At 49.2% G+C, this 16,948-nt stretch overlaps 1 protein-coding gene across 4 annotated transcripts in view; it reads left to right on the plus strand.

Annotated features, from left to right (window-relative positions):
* The window catches only part of Actn1 (actinin alpha 1), a 94,019-nt gene that overhangs the window by 61,276 nt on the left and 15,795 nt on the right, over positions 1–16,948 (plus strand). For all 4 annotated transcript variants that reach the window (XM_027418397.2, XM_027418394.2, XM_027418396.2 and 1 more), the window contains exons 4-10: positions 2,156–2,242; positions 4,346–4,433; positions 4,905–4,983; positions 6,221–6,302; positions 7,668–7,753; positions 14,734–14,826; positions 16,062–16,292. In XM_027418397.2, the coding sequence (XP_027274198.1) occupies positions 2,156–2,242; positions 4,346–4,433; positions 4,905–4,983; positions 6,221–6,302; positions 7,668–7,753; positions 14,734–14,826; positions 16,062–16,292 (746 nt within the window). The remainder of the gene's footprint in view (positions 1–2,155; positions 2,243–4,345; positions 4,434–4,904; positions 4,984–6,220; positions 6,303–7,667; positions 7,754–14,733; positions 14,827–16,061; positions 16,293–16,948) is intronic.

The raw sequence follows: 16,948 nt of genomic DNA on the forward strand, positions 1-16,948 counted from the left end.
AGTGAGATGGCCTGCGGGGAGGGGAGGGACAAGCCCAGTGGATATCCCGGGAGAGGGAACAATGAGGATGCCAGAAAGGGTGCAAGGAAGGGCCCAGGAGGCTCAACCAGCCTGAGAGGGCCTTGTGGGCCCCTGGACTCTGGGTGGGGTGGAAAGCCATGGCTTTGAGCAGAAGGGCGGTGGGGCTCTGGGGACTTAAGTCACTCTTTGTCCTTTGAACATAGCTTCCATGATAAATAACTGAACTACAGGGTATTTAGACAGAAACCTTACTCTGCACTGCAGGTCTGGCTGGGGACAGAGATAGGATTTCATTGCCAGAATTGAACAGCTTTGAGATGCTTGCTCCCCATAGCCAGCTTCTTCAGACAGGTTTTTTTTTTTTTTTCTTCCCTTTTTAAAGCCAGTTTATGCTTCTGGTTGCAGTGTAATAATAATGTGTGTGTTTAAATTTGTTTTTAAAGTTTATTAATTTAACATCTGGGAAAATGATACCTAATTTCCTGTTTTGTATTTGTCCATGTCTCTCGCCGGTTTACCTGTGAGAGCTGGGAGTCTGTGCCTATCAATTTGAACTTTTTCAGCGTTAGGGTTGTTAGGATACTGGAGATTATAGATGAAAATACATCTTTAAAAAGATAATCCATTATGAGGTGGGGCTTGTAACCACACACACCTGTAACCCCAGCCAGCATTTGGGAGGTGGATGCAGGAGGATCCACCCGGTCAGCCTGAGTACATGACTCTCACCCATCCCAGCTTTCTCATCCTGATTTTAATGCCTCCCCCGCAGCATTTTCTGCAAACTTCTGGATGAACGTGCTGATCAGGTGCTATCTTTGACTCTCAGCAAGAAGAATTACATTGTGTCTCATGTCCCAAGTGAACACTGGTGTTCCTTTGCCCGGCACACCAATGCAGACCCAGTGCAGTAGTATTGCAGAGGGGAGTAATTGCCTTGGGTACCTTGCTCTTCCCTGAGGGCACCTTGCTGTGGGCCAGTTCACTGTCTGCACACTGGTGAGGATTGAGGAGCTGGAGTTGAACCTCACCTTTCAGCCCACAGAAGACCAAGAGAGCTCCATACTTAGGCTGGTTTACGTCTATTTACTTGTTTACACGTGTATTTTATCTATTCCTCGGGGATACGAGTCCTCAAGGGAAGTTGCTTTTCTCTGTCCTCCCCAGTAATTAATTAATAACCAACCAACCAATCATCACCAGAGCCTGATAAAGAAGAATGGACTTTTGCTTGCTTTTATTTTGTATGCGCTCGCCTACATGTATATCTGTGCGTCGTGTGCTGTGGAGGCCAGAAAAAGGTGTTGGATCCGCTGGAACTAGAATTACAGGTGGTTGTGAACTGCCGCTTGTGGGTGCTGGGAATCAAGCCCAGTTCCTCTAGAGCAGCAGCCACAGCTCTAACTCCTGAGCCATCTCTCCAGCCCCTGATTTATATTTTTATTTCTCTGTTTCTAGACTTGGGGTGTGTGTGTGTGTGTGTGTGTGTGTGTGTGTGTGTGTGTGTGTGTGTAATCAAGAAAGAGAGAGAAAAAGGGAAGGGAACTATAATAGAATTATAGCATATAAGGTCTGAAAAATGTGAGGACTAAATATAGCAGATTATCTGAGCTGTCGTCTTGAATGGGTTTTAAAAACAAAATCTATTTTAATACTCAGGGCATTTTGAGGTTGACCAGTCAGAGGGCTGGTTAACCTGGCAGCTCTTAAAATGGATGTGTGTGACTTTCTCTTGTTCACCCTGGCTCTCTGTGTGAGTGGCTATTTTAAGAGCTGTGATTGGCCACAGACCCCCCAGGTCATCCATTCGTCCCCCACTTAGGACCTCTGTGAGAGCTTAGAAATCTGTCCCATTCTGTCTGTCAGACTGGGTGACTCTGGTTTGGGTAGAGCATCCTTTTCTGGTGAACCCACCCTTCGTGCCCAGAACAGCTTCTCTTCTGGATCTGTCCTGGCCTACTCCACTAACTCACAAACTTGTTATGTGGAGCTGGGCGTGGCCTAGACATGGTGAACTCTGTTCAAGGTGTGTGGGTTTATTCTCCAGCACAAACAGGAGGTGTCTTAGCAATGCTGAGGATTCGTGTCTATCCTGCTGTGACCCACCTAACATGTCCTGACACTGTTTCTATAGAGATTGTGGACGGGAATGTGAAGATGACCCTGGGCATGATCTGGACCATCATCCTTCGCTTTGCCATCCAGGACATCTCCGTGGAAGGTGGGTTTTTGCTGTGTTCAGTTCCTTCTTGAACTTTCACCTCTCCCCTTGACTGCCCCACCTAGTCTTCCTCTCTAGGCTTACCTGGGGCAGTGACCATGATTTCAAATAACTCCCCCAAAATATGTTGACCCCAAAGCATTCCTTGCTGAACCCTTAGTGGGAAAGGATTGATCATAGGAAAGAGAGGCGGGGGCCCAGGTCCACCACTGCTCTCGCAGCACCCCCTGGTGGCCGTTTCCAGATCTGCACAGGTTGCCCTGGTGTGTGACGGTAATCGCTTTGTACTTGATTGTTTACTCCAACCATTTTTGAGCTTTGTTTCTGATGTGGCGCTCTTATCATTCCCTGTTTGTGGTTTGCTGTGTCCCTGACATATGCATACAAAAACCACCTTCTTAAACGATGAGATCGAGATAAAATGCTTTTAAATATGCATGTTTAAATTTTTCTTTTATGTGTATGGGTGTTTTTACCTGTGTGTATCTGTGTACCGTGTGTGTGCCTCGTGTCCCAGAGTCCAGAAAAGGGCGTTGGATCTCCAGAAACTGGAATTACAGTTGTGAGCTTCCCAGTGTGAGTGTTGGGAACTGAACTTGAGTCCTCTGGGAGAGCAACAAGTACTTTTAACCACTGAGCCATCTCTCCAGTCCCATGAAGATTTATTTCTTTTATTGGGGGGGGGGGTTGAAGCAGGGTTTCTCTGTGGCTTTGGAACCTGTCCTGGAACTAGCTTTTGTAGGCCAGGCTGATCTCAAACTCACAGATCTGCCTACTTCTGCCTTCCCGTGTGCTGGGATTAAAGGCGTGCGCCACCACCGCCTGGTGATTTATTTTATTTTTAATTGTGTATTTGCATGTGTGTCCATATGTGGTTGCATACAGGTGAGTGCTAGTGCCCTCAGATGCCAGAGACATTGGCTCCTGGGACTGGTGTTATAGGTTATTGTGAGCTATTCTAACATGGGCCCTAGGAACCAAACCAGGAGCCTCCGCAAGAGCACTAAGTGCTCTCAACTGCTGAGCCATCTCTCCAGCCCCAGGCCAAGTTACTTATAGATTATCTATTTACTTATTTATTTTCGAGACAGGATTTCACTGCGCACCTCCAGCTGGCCTGGAACCTGCTATGTATACTGGGCTGGCTTTGAACCCCCAGAGAAAGACCTGCATCAGCCTCCAGAGTGCTGGGATTAAAGGAGTGTGCCACTACACCTGGTTCCTTGTGATAGTTGACTGTGCTTGAAAAGTCATAATCGTTGTGGAGATGCTTTAGCATTATTTTAAAGTCCATTTTATTAGTTAAAAATGTGTGAGGTCACGCAGGTTCTTCACTGAATGCCACCACCTGCAGTTTCCAGATCTGGACACATACAGGCAGTGCAGTCTGCAGCCTTGCAGCTGGAAGTTCCTCATCCCCTCAGATACCTGGCTTACTTAAACCACAGAGAGTGACCAGGCACTGAAGCCAAATCTGTTCAGTAAATAGGAAGAAGCCTGAGTTCAGATGAACCTGGACAGGGATCCTTCCTTCCTGTTCCTCTGTGTTCCCCTGTCCAGGGGCTTCTGATCATGTAAATTTCATAGGCTTCCAGCTGTCCTTGAAGCAGCAACCAGCTGCTGACTTACTGTGCATCTCTATTACTTCTTGAATAAAAGGGAGTTGGGAAGTTACCCTGGCAAGCTGCTGCAGTCTGGTCTATTAGCCTGTAGTTGAGTGTCTTGCTTTTCTCTTTCTTTCTTTCTTTCTTTCTTTCTTTCTTTCTTTCTTTCTTTCTTTTTTTAATTTTATTTAGTTAGCATGTATACCTGCAGGGCATAAGAGGGCACCAGATCGCATCATAGATGGTTGTGAGCTACCATGTGGTTGCTGGGAATTGAACTCAGGACCTCTGGAAGAGCAGCCAGTGCTCTCTCCAGCCCTGCATTTCTGTTTCTTAACTTTTTCAACTTTGCCAAACCAATAGACGATGGCCTGGACTTCTTTCTTCCCTATAGCAGCAGAGTTGGGATCTTGAGGCCCCATAGGGCCTCTTATGTGGAGTTTTTTCCCTCCCACTTGGTCAGCCCACTGACCCCTTCCCCTACTTCCCCTCTTCACAGAGACATCAGCTAAAGAAGGTTTGCTCCTGTGGTGTCAGAGGAAGACAGCCCCATATAAAAATGTCAACATCCAGAACTTCCACATCAGGTGAGTACTGGAGCCAGGGGCACCCACAGAGGCTGGCCAGCCTCCCCCAGGACCTCCCTGCACCCTTTGGTTGGAAGAGTCAGGGGTGGGGAGCTTCTGGGGAAGAGTGCTAGGGTGCTGTTTCTTTGAATCTGCCATCCCTCCCTGTAACATCTTGGGCCTGAGTGCTGCCTGGAACACCTTTGTTCGTGTTTATGATACTGGTAAGACCCCTTCAAAGATCATGCCAGGGAAACCTAGCCCAGGGCTCCAGACCAATGGGCCAAGGCCCTGGGCCAAGGGAAAGATGGATGTTGTAGGTTCATCTCGACTTACAGTCACTCAAAAAAGCCTGACCCTGATACCTGGGAATGTGCAGGCAGAAATCTCCCTTTCTCTCCTATCTTCTAAATCCTGCTCCAAAGGGCTGCATAATGAATGTCAGAAGTGATCTGCTTGACCTGCTCTCTCTTCCCCTCTCTCTCTGGACAGTTGGAAGGATGGCCTTGGTTTCTGTGCCTTGATCCACCGACACCGGCCTGAGTTGATTGACTACGGGAAGCTTCGGAAGGTACATGTGCTCCTCTGTTCTCTCTTGCTTGGACACAAACTGGGCAAGACCCCTGCTAAGAGCCCAATGCCCAGCCTGAAAGGTGTTGGCCTTCTGGGCCAGCCAGACTGAGCCCCATCTGGAAGCAAGCAGAAAAATGCCTTTTCTGTTCATTACCCAGTGTGCATATCACAGATCTCTGTGCATGTACATAACCCACCAAGAAAACTACCAGATCTGAGGCCACAGTGTTTAGGTGATGCTATGCTGAGTGACCTTTCTCCTTTACATTATATCTGTCTGGTTTCAGAAGGTGACAGTACTTATTGATGATCGAAAACATCACGTGTCCTGAGACACATGTTGTTTTGTTCCAGCGTCCCTGACATCTACCTTAGCTGGTCTATTGATGTCATCTTTGTTCAGGTCATGTGTAGGCAGCCATGTTGGTGTGACTTCTTGGGAGCTTTTGGCATTTGTAGGAGACAATGTCACATCAGACTCTCTGGCTCTTACAATCTTTTCTTATAATCTTTCTTACAATCCCTCTTTCACAGGGATCCCCAAGCCTTGGGTGCAGGAGTTTAATTTTTTGAGGACCCTCCATGCCTTCCTCCATGGCAGCTGCACCATTTTATGAGGCTGACATGCTGACTGCTGGTCTGAGGAGGCACTCAGCCACAGCATTTCACATTAACTCTGTGTCTGACGTGCACTCCAGGGTGCAGGAGTCCCAGAGCCCCCAAGCCTTGCACACCGCTCCCCCCATTTAGCTCTCTGGAGAGGATAACGGAGATGGAATTATCAAAAAGTCGTGACTACTTTGAAGAACCCAATACATGGGAAAGCAGAGGGGTTCGGCTTCTATTAGTAACTGAATTTTCAGCATTAAGAGCACTCAGCCCAGTTATTGAGTTTGGATGAGGGAAACTATGTCTGCATTTGCTATCCATGGGTCTTGCCGGGACTGATGGTTCCCTGCTGCCATCGTCATTTCTTAGTGCTTCTTTCCTACCCCAACTCTAGCATGAGGCCAAAGTTTCTCATCCCATTTCCCTGATATACTGAAGCTTGAGGTGGAAAAAGAGTGTTTTAAACCTCCAGCTAGTGGCCCCTGGTCTTGAGGCCAGCCTTTCTTACCCAGAACCTGGGAAGAGCTGGTGGAAAGTAGTCACCCTCCCACCCTGTGGCCTCCTAGTTGAAGATAGGCTATGACGTGTGACTCTCTGTGTGATCACATGGTCCTTTTCTCCTTTAGGATGATCCACTCACAAACCTGAATACGGCCTTTGACGTGGCAGAGAAGTTCTTGGATATCCCTAAGATGCTGGATGCCGAAGGTGAGGTCTCTTCCCACCACCCCCCAGCAGCTGAGATGGGAAGGGGGTGGCGGGGCTGTTTACTGGCGCCTCAGCATGAAGCGCTTGGGATCACTTGCCTGCCAGGGGTTCTGTGTGGGGAGGAAGAGACACTGATCTGGTAGCATGCGAAGAGCCAGCTTCGTGGAGAAGGGAGGGTAGGCCTTCCTCCTCTGTCCTTGTCCTTGAAAGAAGCGGGGACCATGGATACCATCCCTTGGCCTCTCCTCAACGCAGATGCCCTGTGCCATTTTACAGCGTCTCAGCTCCGTGCTGAGGAGATGAAGAGAGTCTAGGGTGTGTGCTGGAGTTGGGTGGGGAGAGTGTCTAAGATTGTCCCCAGCCCTGTGCTCCTGGCAAACCCACCAGCAGCATTTTATATTTGATAGTGTTATCAGGAAGGTTGCAAACATGCCCACAAGTAAGAGATAGTTTAGTACCCACCATTCCAAAAGGATTATTGATAGTCCATCACACCTTATTTTTCTTCTTTGTCCTTTTGCTGTCTTTGTTGGACTGAATTAAATCAAATCCTAGTCACTGCTACCTACTTCCAAGTATGTGCCTTAAAAATAAGGGTATTAGCCAGGTGGTGGTGGCACACACCTTCAATCCCAGCACTCGGGAGGCAAAGGCAAGTGGATATCTGAGATCGAGGCCAGCCTGGTCTACAGAGTGAGTTCCAGGACAGCTAGGGCTACAAAGAGAAACCTATCTTAAGAAACCAGAGGATGGGAAAAAAAAAAAGATGGGTATTCTTGTATGTAATCAAAATACTTTCCACAGACAAGCTGTGTAACACATGCCTGTAACCTCAGCACTGGGGAGGCTGAGACAGGAGGAGCATGAATTTGAGGCCAACTTGGGCTACATAAGCAAGACTCTCCCAAACACACACAGACACACACACACACACACACACACCTAGCAAGCATGACAGCAGTTCCCGATAGCTCCTCTAATGCTCATAGCCAGAGTCCCCTAGTTTAAAATTGCCATTGAGAGTGGGTTGGCTTTAGTCAGTGGGTTGTCGGCATTCGTGCATGTGTTGGGTTAGTGAGTTCTGTGTGTCATTTCCATCTTCAGCCCTTCCCTCGTTCCTTCAACTCTTCTAATTGGCCTTGTGGTTGGAGGACAGCTACTTTGCTTGCCTCCTGGGGTATCTATCACCTTACCCTTTCCTGTGTCCTATGTTCCCCTTAGTGGAAGTTGACTCTGGAGGCTGACTAGTTCAGGATGGGCCTTTTGGTAAGGCTACCTCACAGTCTCCAGGCTTCTGCCTCTCCTTGTGAGGTGCGCTGTGTGTTCAGTAGGTAGCTTTAACAGCAGCTCTTTCTCTCCCTATAGACATCGTCGGAACTGCCCGGCCGGATGAGAAAGCCATTATGACTTACGTGTCTAGTTTCTACCATGCCTTCTCTGGAGCCCAGAAGGTACCTGGGAGCCCTACTCCTCCTATGCCCAACACACCTCATGCCAGATCCCAGCCACACCCTCCTGCCCTTCCCTCCTTCTGTCCCTCCATGTCCCAGTGCAGGAGTCCGGAAGGCCTGGCTCAGGTCTCATGGATAGTTAACTATATTCAGAACGGGTCTTGTTTGTCTTGTTTCTCAGCTGGCTCTGCTGTCTCTCACCATGTCTTGGGACCAAGATCATTTAGAAAGCACAAATCCTCTGGAAGCAGCTGTTTGGCCCAGGCAGAAGGGCTGGGCATGGGAGATAGTGGATCCTGGCTGCAAGCGACAGTTAGCTACAGTCCCTTCTCTGTGGGAGCTACAGGCTTGACAGTGCCGTGGTCTCCATGGAGCTGTGGTACACTTCCTGTCTTCATTTGCCCATTTTGCAAAGGTGTCACAACACCTCCACCTTGTACTCTCAGGCAGGATTTAACAAGTCTGTCTTCAGCCTTTGAGCACTGTCCTGCCTGGGACCCCCCAGTGGACACTGCACACTGTGTTCTTAGACACAAGCATGACCTGTGGGAGGAGAGGCGAGGACATCAGTGGCAGCGAGCCCCTTCTGGTATCCTGGCCCAGATTGCTCTGGGAGGCAGAGGGTAAAGCCAGGTTGAATGTTCTATAATACACCAGGGCCCAGTTCATACCTCGGGGACTGGAAGGCTGGTGAGTTGTCGCTCACTGCCAGGCTTCGCTGGGGCAACAGATGTCCCTCCCAGAAGCAGCACATGGCTGTGACCACAGAAACCTTCATGGCTTTGGGCCTTAGGCCCGCCATGTGTTCCTCATGGCCTCTGAGTGACCTATTGGAAATGCATGGTAGAAGCTCTGCCCCCACCCTCCCTCCCTTGCTCATTTCCCTCTCTGCTCTTGTCCCTTTGGCTCTCTCCTCTCCTCCTGCCCATCCCTTCTGTCTCGTGCTCTCTGTCCACTGCTGCTGTTTGGGTTTGCTCTGTCTTTCTCCTCTCAACCTCTTCTCCTTCTCTGTGCAGATGTGTAGGCACGCTAAGGCCGGAGGGAAGGCCATGTGACCTAATGTTTCATGTCACTGCCACGCCTTCTCAGTGCGCAGAAGGTGAGCTCGCCCTTGGCCTCGCCCACTCTCCCTGCCACCCTTTGGCCCATCTTGTCCTTCTCGCTGGACACCAGCAGCACTCCCTGAATGAGAGAGGTTTAGTTACAGCACCCATCTCCACGGGGGACAGGACACTCTCGGAACCCTGGCAAGCACACTTGCAAATGCCAGAGGAGCCCAGCCTCTAGGTGGCCTTCCTTTGTCTCTGTGAACACTGGGCATAGTGGACCCCACAGAGGGGAAGGCAGCCAAGCAGTCAGAGCCTGGATCCCAAGCCATTCCCTTAAATACCCAGAATCCCTTTCGCCTCTGACCTTCCCTTCTTCCTGCCTGAGCAAGCCATCTTCTCAAATCCAGGCAGGAACCAGGGCTGGGAGAAGTCTGCCTTCTCCCTGATGTCCAGGCCAGAGTCCTGCATGCCATTGCCAGCCAGGCCTTTCATGGATAGCTGTAATGCCACTGTGTGCCATAGACTGTGGAGATTTGATCATTAGTTACTAAAATTACCCTGCAGATAGCAGCAATGCTATCTTTTTCTTTTCTGTCTTCTCTGCCTCTCTTTTTTGTTTTTTTGTGGTGGTGCTGGGGGTTGAACCCAGGGCTTGCCAGGTAAGCATTTTACTGCTGAGCTTCATGTCCGGCAGTAAAAATGTCTTCTAACCAAATCAGTATGAGTTTTTTTTTTTAATAGAAATAACTCCAGAAAAAGGCACCTTCTAAAAAATTGCCCAAAGACAACCAGATGGGCTGGCAGCAACCCTGGTACCTACTAAATGGGTGCCCCAGACCTGCGTTTCTCAGTGGTGGTCAGCCTCTAACTTCCCAGCCCCTCCTGCTGGCCTCCTGACTCCTCATCATCTGCCCCCCAGCCCCCACCTCAGATGCTTTCCTGCCAACCTCTCCTGAATCCTGTCCCCTACCTCTTAGCCAGGGTATGGCAGCCTCTCTGCTTACCTTGGTTGGACATTTGTTCTCCGCCTACTAGCCACATAGAGTACACTGGCCAGGCTGATTGAGGTGGCCTCTCCCCTCTGTCCAACTGCCCTGTTCCTCTTTTTCATGCCCTTGGCCTTTAGTTGTGCTGCCCTGGGCTTCATGCCTGCTGACACTGACCTTGCCTGTCTTTGATTCCTACTTTGTGGCCTGGCTGATGATAATGCTTGGTGTGTGTGTGTGTGTGTGTGGGTGTGTGTGTGTGTGTACACTCAAGCATGTGCATGCACACATACATGGAAGAGATGTGATGTGGTGTATGTACCCTGTATGTGGTGGGGAGAGTATGGGATTTGTGTGGCTCTCCCTCTAAAATCCTCCCTCCCCTGTGCTCTCTTCCCTTTTTCTCATTCTCATCCCCGTTGCAACCATTTCATGCTTTTGTCCATATCTCAGGATAGGAGCATAGACAGCGTGGTGGGGGATTAGGTGTCCTGATTGATCCAGAGCTGTTCCCAGCCACTTACACAGCATCTGCCTAGAGTGATCAGTCCCAGAAGGATGTGTACCTCTGGTTTGGGATGTGGGGGGAGGGGGGAGATGAGTCTCTGTGCATCTCACACTCTTGTCTTAACTGCCTCTGTGGCTGGTACCCAAGATAAACATCTTCCAGAGCTGAGCTATATCCATGGCCCACCCTCCTCTCCACACCTTTCTCTGGACAGCCACGAATAATAGAAGTGGAAAGGTCCCCGTTAATAGACATGTGCGAGTGCCTGTGTACATTTACATGCAAGCATATGATGGACACAGCTGTTGAGGGACTGTCCTCATTGAGTGAGGACCAATTTCTGTTTGGCAGGCTGGTTTGGATTCTGATTCCTTGCTTTCCTTCCCCTACCCGGGTTTAGAATAGATGGAGAGCGTCGAGGCTTTTGTTTATGCAGCTGGCACTTTGGAGGTCTCTTGGAAGCTATTTCTAGGAGTTGGCCCCCCGAAGGGGCAAACTGAATCTGATGCTGGTGTTTCTGGATGTTTAGGAACAGGTGGAGCTGTCTGCATCCATCCACCTGTCCATCAATCATCGGTCCAATAGTGTAAACCTTCTAAGGGAGAAAATGGATTCCCATCCACAGAAGCTGTGTACCTGTCTGGAAAGGCGTGATGACAAGCAGGCAGCAGACAGCAGGGCTTGCTCTGCTGCATCTCTGTCCAGAGGAGACAACTGTGGAGTTGCAGGCTGCCTTCTTTGAGCAGTAGCTTGGAGCTTGGATATCTAGGGTGGGTTTAGGGTATCCCCAGGAGAGGCTCAGATAACACTAGGGAAGGGTGACGAGGCTGTCACTAAGGAGTTACTATTAACAGTGGTGACAAGGACATCATGGATGAGGCAGAAGCTTTGAGGTGTGAGAGGAGAGGAAGTCAGCATTGCCAGGTCACTATGGAATGGGGAGTTCTGGGTAAATCGAGGCACAGGTGGAAGGACAGATATATATGCCCAAACCCATTCCAGCCTGCTCATCTTGGGGAAGCTTCATTCTGGGGCTAGAAGCCATGATCTGCTGGGCTTAGCAAGCCTGGCTTGGGGGAAGTCACTGGGAGGATGCAAGGGCAATTCTAGCTAGATCAGGGAATTTTTACTAAAACCATCAACAATGAGATCTTTGTAGCAATCATATAAACAGTGGGTTGTGGGTGGTGGAGCCCTGGTATGTCACTCTGCCTAGTGTGGGCATTTGATAACACCTCAATTGATGACAGTCTCTCTGTAGGTAGACCTGTCTCCGATGACTTGGTGCTCTGATTATCAGGTTGGAAGTTGGCAGGAGATAGCTAAATCTCTAAGAATAACAGCTCATTTTAAATAAATGTATAAAAACATATGGTCTGGTGTGGTGATGCATGCCTTTAATCCCAGCATTAGGAGGCAGAGAGGTAGGTGGAGCTCTTGAGTTTAAAGACAACCTGGTCTACATAGCAAACTCCAGGACACTAGCGCTACATAGGGAAACCATGTGTAAAAAACAAAAAATTGTTGTATGTTAAGTTTGTACTAACAGTGCAGTTGAAAGTGGTCACAAAGAAGGTGAGAATGCATGTTTGGCCCCTTTCTCTGGAGTGTATTCTCGGCCCATTGGTGCCTATGTTCACTTGCTTTATCTCTTGCAGTCTGTCATTCAGAAAGACGTGAACAGCCTGCTTCTTGCATGGGTTTTAGAACAGCCCCTCCCATCGTAGAAAACAAAGCTGGAACCCAACCTGGCTTTTCTTCTGGGTGGCTTCCATCTCTGTCTTTTTTTTCCCCGCTGTCTGCTCCAGGTCCCTCCTCGGTGCTTCTGAACTCCAGCAGCCTTGGGAGCATTGCTTATGCACTGTGCTGCTATTTATTGCTTTTCCTCTCTATTCCCACTCTGCCATGGGCTTCTTGTAGCTCTGGGGAGGGGAAGGCCAGAAGCCAGGTGCTTAGGTTGGCTAACTCGGGACTTCTCTAACCATCTGTGGTGTGATTCCCCTCACTCCATGGGTGGGGTCTGCAAGGCCAGCCAAGCTGGCTTTTCTCACCTCTGGCTGAGGTTGGTAGTGACTGGCTCATCTTCATGGTGGGAGGGGGCACTTGAGAGCATGTGTCCCCTGTGCCCCTGGCAGGCTTATTCAGGGTTACAGCCTGTGGGAAGAAGTGGGGCAAGTTCTGTTTTCCAAGAACCTGCTTCTCAAAGGTCAGAGGGCTTTTGCCCCTCAGGGTGACCCACAAGTGTTCACAGGAGGTTCCTTTTTAAAGAAAGCACTCTTGTATTCTGTGGGTCTGTTTTCTTCAAAGGCAGGCCCTTTGGGCATGCTGGTGGAGCCCCCCAGCTCTCTCCTGAGGCTAGCCTGAAAAGGTCAGGTGTTAGATAGATCCTTGCAAAAAGCCCTTAGGAGTCCCATGTAGAAGTCTTCCCCAGATTTCATCCAAAGGACTCTTCTTTGGCTGTGGAACCATCTGCAGGCTGTGGCAGTTGTACGAAATCATATCCCACCCAGACTACCAACTGGACAAACAAATATATATATATATATATATCTGTTGAGCCCAGGATTTCAGGATGCTTCTGGAGGACAGCAAGCTGAAGTTGGGATTCATTTACATCAAAAATGATAGCAGCAAGCTAACATGGTGGTGCACACTTATAAACCCAGTACTCTGGGGTCTGAGGCAGGAGATTTGTTAAGTTCCTGGCCAGCTTGCAGCTGTTGTTTATCTACAATGAGGAACTGTCCCTGACTCATTAGTGGCAATGTCTGCAGCTGCATCACCTCCGGGTTGTCTGTGGTACTCTGCCTTGACTTTGGTGGAAGTGGTTTTGGTAGCACTGGGCAGGTGATCATCACCCCAGCCAGCTTCATGGAACATATCGACTTGGTGCTCATTAGTTTGCATTCCTTCTGGGCCCTGCCTCTTAGGGATAGGTTCCGGGGAAGCCACTCATTTCTTCAGCGCCTCAAGGAATTGACCACGGTTACTCCATAGTTCTCAAGAAGATGATAATCAAACAGAGCAGCTGTATGAGAAGAGGCAATGTCATCTCCAGTACAGAGAGGATGACTGAGAGCTGGGACCCAGAGTCCCTATGCAGGGGCTTCTTAAGTCCCACTCTGGTCATTCCCATGCTCTCTTCCTGGAGTTCTAGCTGTTCAGTACTCACACTGTAGGATACAGTCTCTTGACTATTCACTTGAGAGACCTTTAGGACAGTTTTGTTCTGTCCCATCCCCTATGCGTCTCAGCACACTCACCCACAAGGCATGTGATTTGGTTGGCATTTCCTCTTGGGAAAACTCTTCTTGGAAAAAAACACATATATCATAGTCATTCCTTCCTTCTCAAGAGTTCTTTACACTCAGTCTCATTTTGTGGTAACAGAAAACTCCTTTTGTTCATCAACCAGATTTAGGTTTTGCCTTCCTCTTTCTTAAACCAGGTGTCCTTTTTCATCTGTAGGTCCCCTGTCTCCATCTCTACCTTAAACTGTCTCCTTTCTACCTACCCTGTGGTCCCAAAGAGCTCCAACTTCACAACCACTCCAGTGGGCCAGGGTATGGTGGTGAACACCTTTATACCCAGCACTTGGGAGGCAGAGGTGGCCAGATCTCTATGAGTTCAAGACCAGCCTGGTCAACAAGTGTGAGTTTCAGGACAGCCAGGCTACATAGTGAGATCCTAACAACAAAATTGCCAAAGTGAAGTGTGTTTGGGAACACAGGGTCCCTGCTGATGTCGGATACACAGTACCCTTACCAACCCCAGCGGCTGGGTGTCTGGGGTGATAGGCCTTGTGGCTGGGTACCATTCCATCCCTCTTTATTCTGCTTGCTGCCGAGGACTATCGGGTCTATCCTGGCCCAGTGCTTGGTGCACAGTGTGATCTTAGCTAAGCCATCAGCACCTGTGCTGGGTTTCCTGACTTCCTACCCGTGCTAGGTGGGTCTTTATGTCTTGTCTTCCATGCACTGCTATGTCTTTAGCTCTTCTCTAAAGGACTTTGAACTAGGAGCCTTCAGAGATTCTTGAGGAAAGCTAAGAGGCCTCCCTGTTAACCAGTGCCTTCTCCCACTTTCAGACTTGAAATCTCTTCAAAATCCTGTCAAGTCCAGTTTGAGGTCCCAAGTCTTGTGGCCCCTGGAATTCCAGGATGGGCATGAATTCCTTCCTTTCTCCACCTGGCTTGAGATTTTTGAACACCTCAGTTACTTGGTTTATTTCTTCCCAGCATGCATGATGAGATTCAACCCTTGTCCAGAGCTGGCAAAGAGGAGGATGCAGAAGGCTGGGGAGTGTGACTCAGAGCCTCAGGGGCTCCTTTCCAACCACATGGAGTAACAGGGTAGAAGGGGCTTTGTTGACACAGGTGTGTCCAGGGGCCCCCGTTGCTGGGGCAGACTGGTCATGACTTTTCTATTTTGTTGCCAGGCGGAAACAGCAGCCAATCGCATCTGCAAAGTTTTGGCCGTCAACCAAGAGAATGAGCAGCTTATGGAAGACTATGAGAAGCTGGCCAGTGATGTGGGTACCCAGCAAGGCCCTGCATTACACCCTGAGAGAAGGAAACTCCCAGGATCTGTACCTGCAGAGTCATTCTGTAGACACAGTCCCAGGCTGGTGCACAGTTAACACGGGGCAGCTTGGTTCCGGGCCTCTGGGAGAGCAGAAGTAAAGATAGAGGAGGTGGTGTCTGGGTAACCATGAGCCTGGGAAAATGCCTCCACCTCTCTGGCTCTTGGTTTTTCTTTCCCTTACTGAGTGGGAGTTGAGCCTTGGGATCTCTGAGGCATTTGCAGCCTGGTGTACTGCCGCTCTGTAAGTTTTGCCTGAACTAGATAGCGCAGGACAGTATCAGGTTCTGTGAAGACATGGGCCTGGGAGGACTCAGTACTGGCTCAGGCTGGCTTAACAGTCAGGCCATCAGGGGACTGGATGACAAGAAGTTAACCAGCTGCCCTGCTGTCATTTGAATTAAGGCGCTGCTGTTTCTTCCCTAAAAGAAATTCAGCCTTTTGAACTGTTCCCCTGGCCTTTTGGTGGCTCTGCCTTCCAATTTAGTGAGAGCCAGATGCCCAGACTTTAATCCCTGCTTCACCATTCCAGCCAATCACCACAGCTAGCTGCGTGACCTGGCAGAGCCGAGCCTGGGGTGCCTCCTCCATAATGTGGGGGTGATAATAGCACTTGACCATGTAGTGTTTCTATGATTATGTCTGTGAGTCACTCCGTGGGTCATGCCTGGCAATGTGCAGGTGTCCGTATGCTTCCCGTCATCCGTCTCTTTGCAGTCTTACATCTTCTTCAAAATCCTCAGCATGGCTCCAGGATAGATATCCAAGCTGTCCCAGGTTCTAGCCTCTTCCTTTTGAGGCCAGAGAGCTCTGTTTTATTACACCCCTGTTTGGTGTGTAGATTAAGAAACTGAGGCCCGGCTAGACTTGAGCTCAGGTCTCCTTGCTTTTAGAGCAGTCCGTGTGGTTCTTTGGTTCGTCCCTGCTGGGGTAGAGAAGATGAGGGGTGTGGGCTCCGAGTTGACCATATCCTGGTCGTCTTGGAGGGAGCACCTGGAAACCTTGCTACGTGGCATGGTGAGGCCCCAATGAGTAGTTGGGAAGAGGAAGTATGCTATCAGGAGAGACTTTTTTTGCCTGCCCTCTTCCTTGAGGGAAGAGTCTGTGGAAAAAGGGCAAGCTGGCCGTTACACACACCTTCCAGCATCCTTACTCCACGCCTTTGCCTCTGTCCTTTCCCTTTAGCTGTTGGAGTGGATCCGCCGCACCATCCCGTGGCTGGAGAACCGGGCGCCTGAGAACACCATGCAGGCCATGCAGCAAAAGCTGGAGGACTTCAGAGACTACCGGCGCCTGCACAAGCCGCCTAAGGTGCAGGAGAAGTGCCAGCTGGAGATCAACTTCAACACACTGCAGACCAAGCTACGGCTCAGCAACCGACCCGCCTTCATGCCTTCCGAGGGCAGGATGGTCTCGGTGAGTGCCAGGGGCAAGTCTGGGGCCTGCCTGGCCACCTCCATCCCCCAGCTGCTTGGCAGGTGGGTTTTCTTCACCTAGGCTTGAGCCCAGGCACAGAGGGATAGCCACCTTCTCCTCTGTTCCGGGTCAGGCTTGCTCACCTGAGCATTCCAAACTTCCCCCACCCCTTAAAAAATAATGTTTTAAACAGAATGTCTGGTCATACTGAACCAAGCAATAGTGTTAATTTTTACTTTAATATATCCTGAAGTACTTTCAACATAAAATGACAACAGCAAAAACAAAGCAAAACAGACCCATTTTTGCTATCTTAAATAACAAATTAATTTTTGTAGTCTACTTTAATATACAAACAAGTAAAATATTAAAAAGTAGAAGTTACTTATAATCTTACTACCTATTATCAATTTTGTTTTAATTAGAAAAGTTCCTTTTATTCTTTTATTTGTTTTTTGTGACCCTGAGCATTGAATCCAGGTTCTCCAGGATGTTAGGCAGGTACTGCTCTGATTCAGGACCGTATCCCTAGCCCCTTTTTTATTTTTTTTCTGTGAGATAACTCATCCTGGCTGTCAACTCACATAGGACTCAACCATGAAGACCTTGAACTTGAGATTCTGCCTTGACATTCTAAATAGCTAGGATTACAGGCC

The sequence above is a fragment of the Cricetulus griseus genome, chromosome 5 (assembly GCF_003668045.3).
Source record: "Cricetulus griseus strain 17A/GY chromosome 5, alternate assembly CriGri-PICRH-1.0, whole genome shotgun sequence".
Classification (NCBI taxonomy): domain Eukaryota; kingdom Metazoa; phylum Chordata; class Mammalia; order Rodentia; family Cricetidae; genus Cricetulus; species Cricetulus griseus.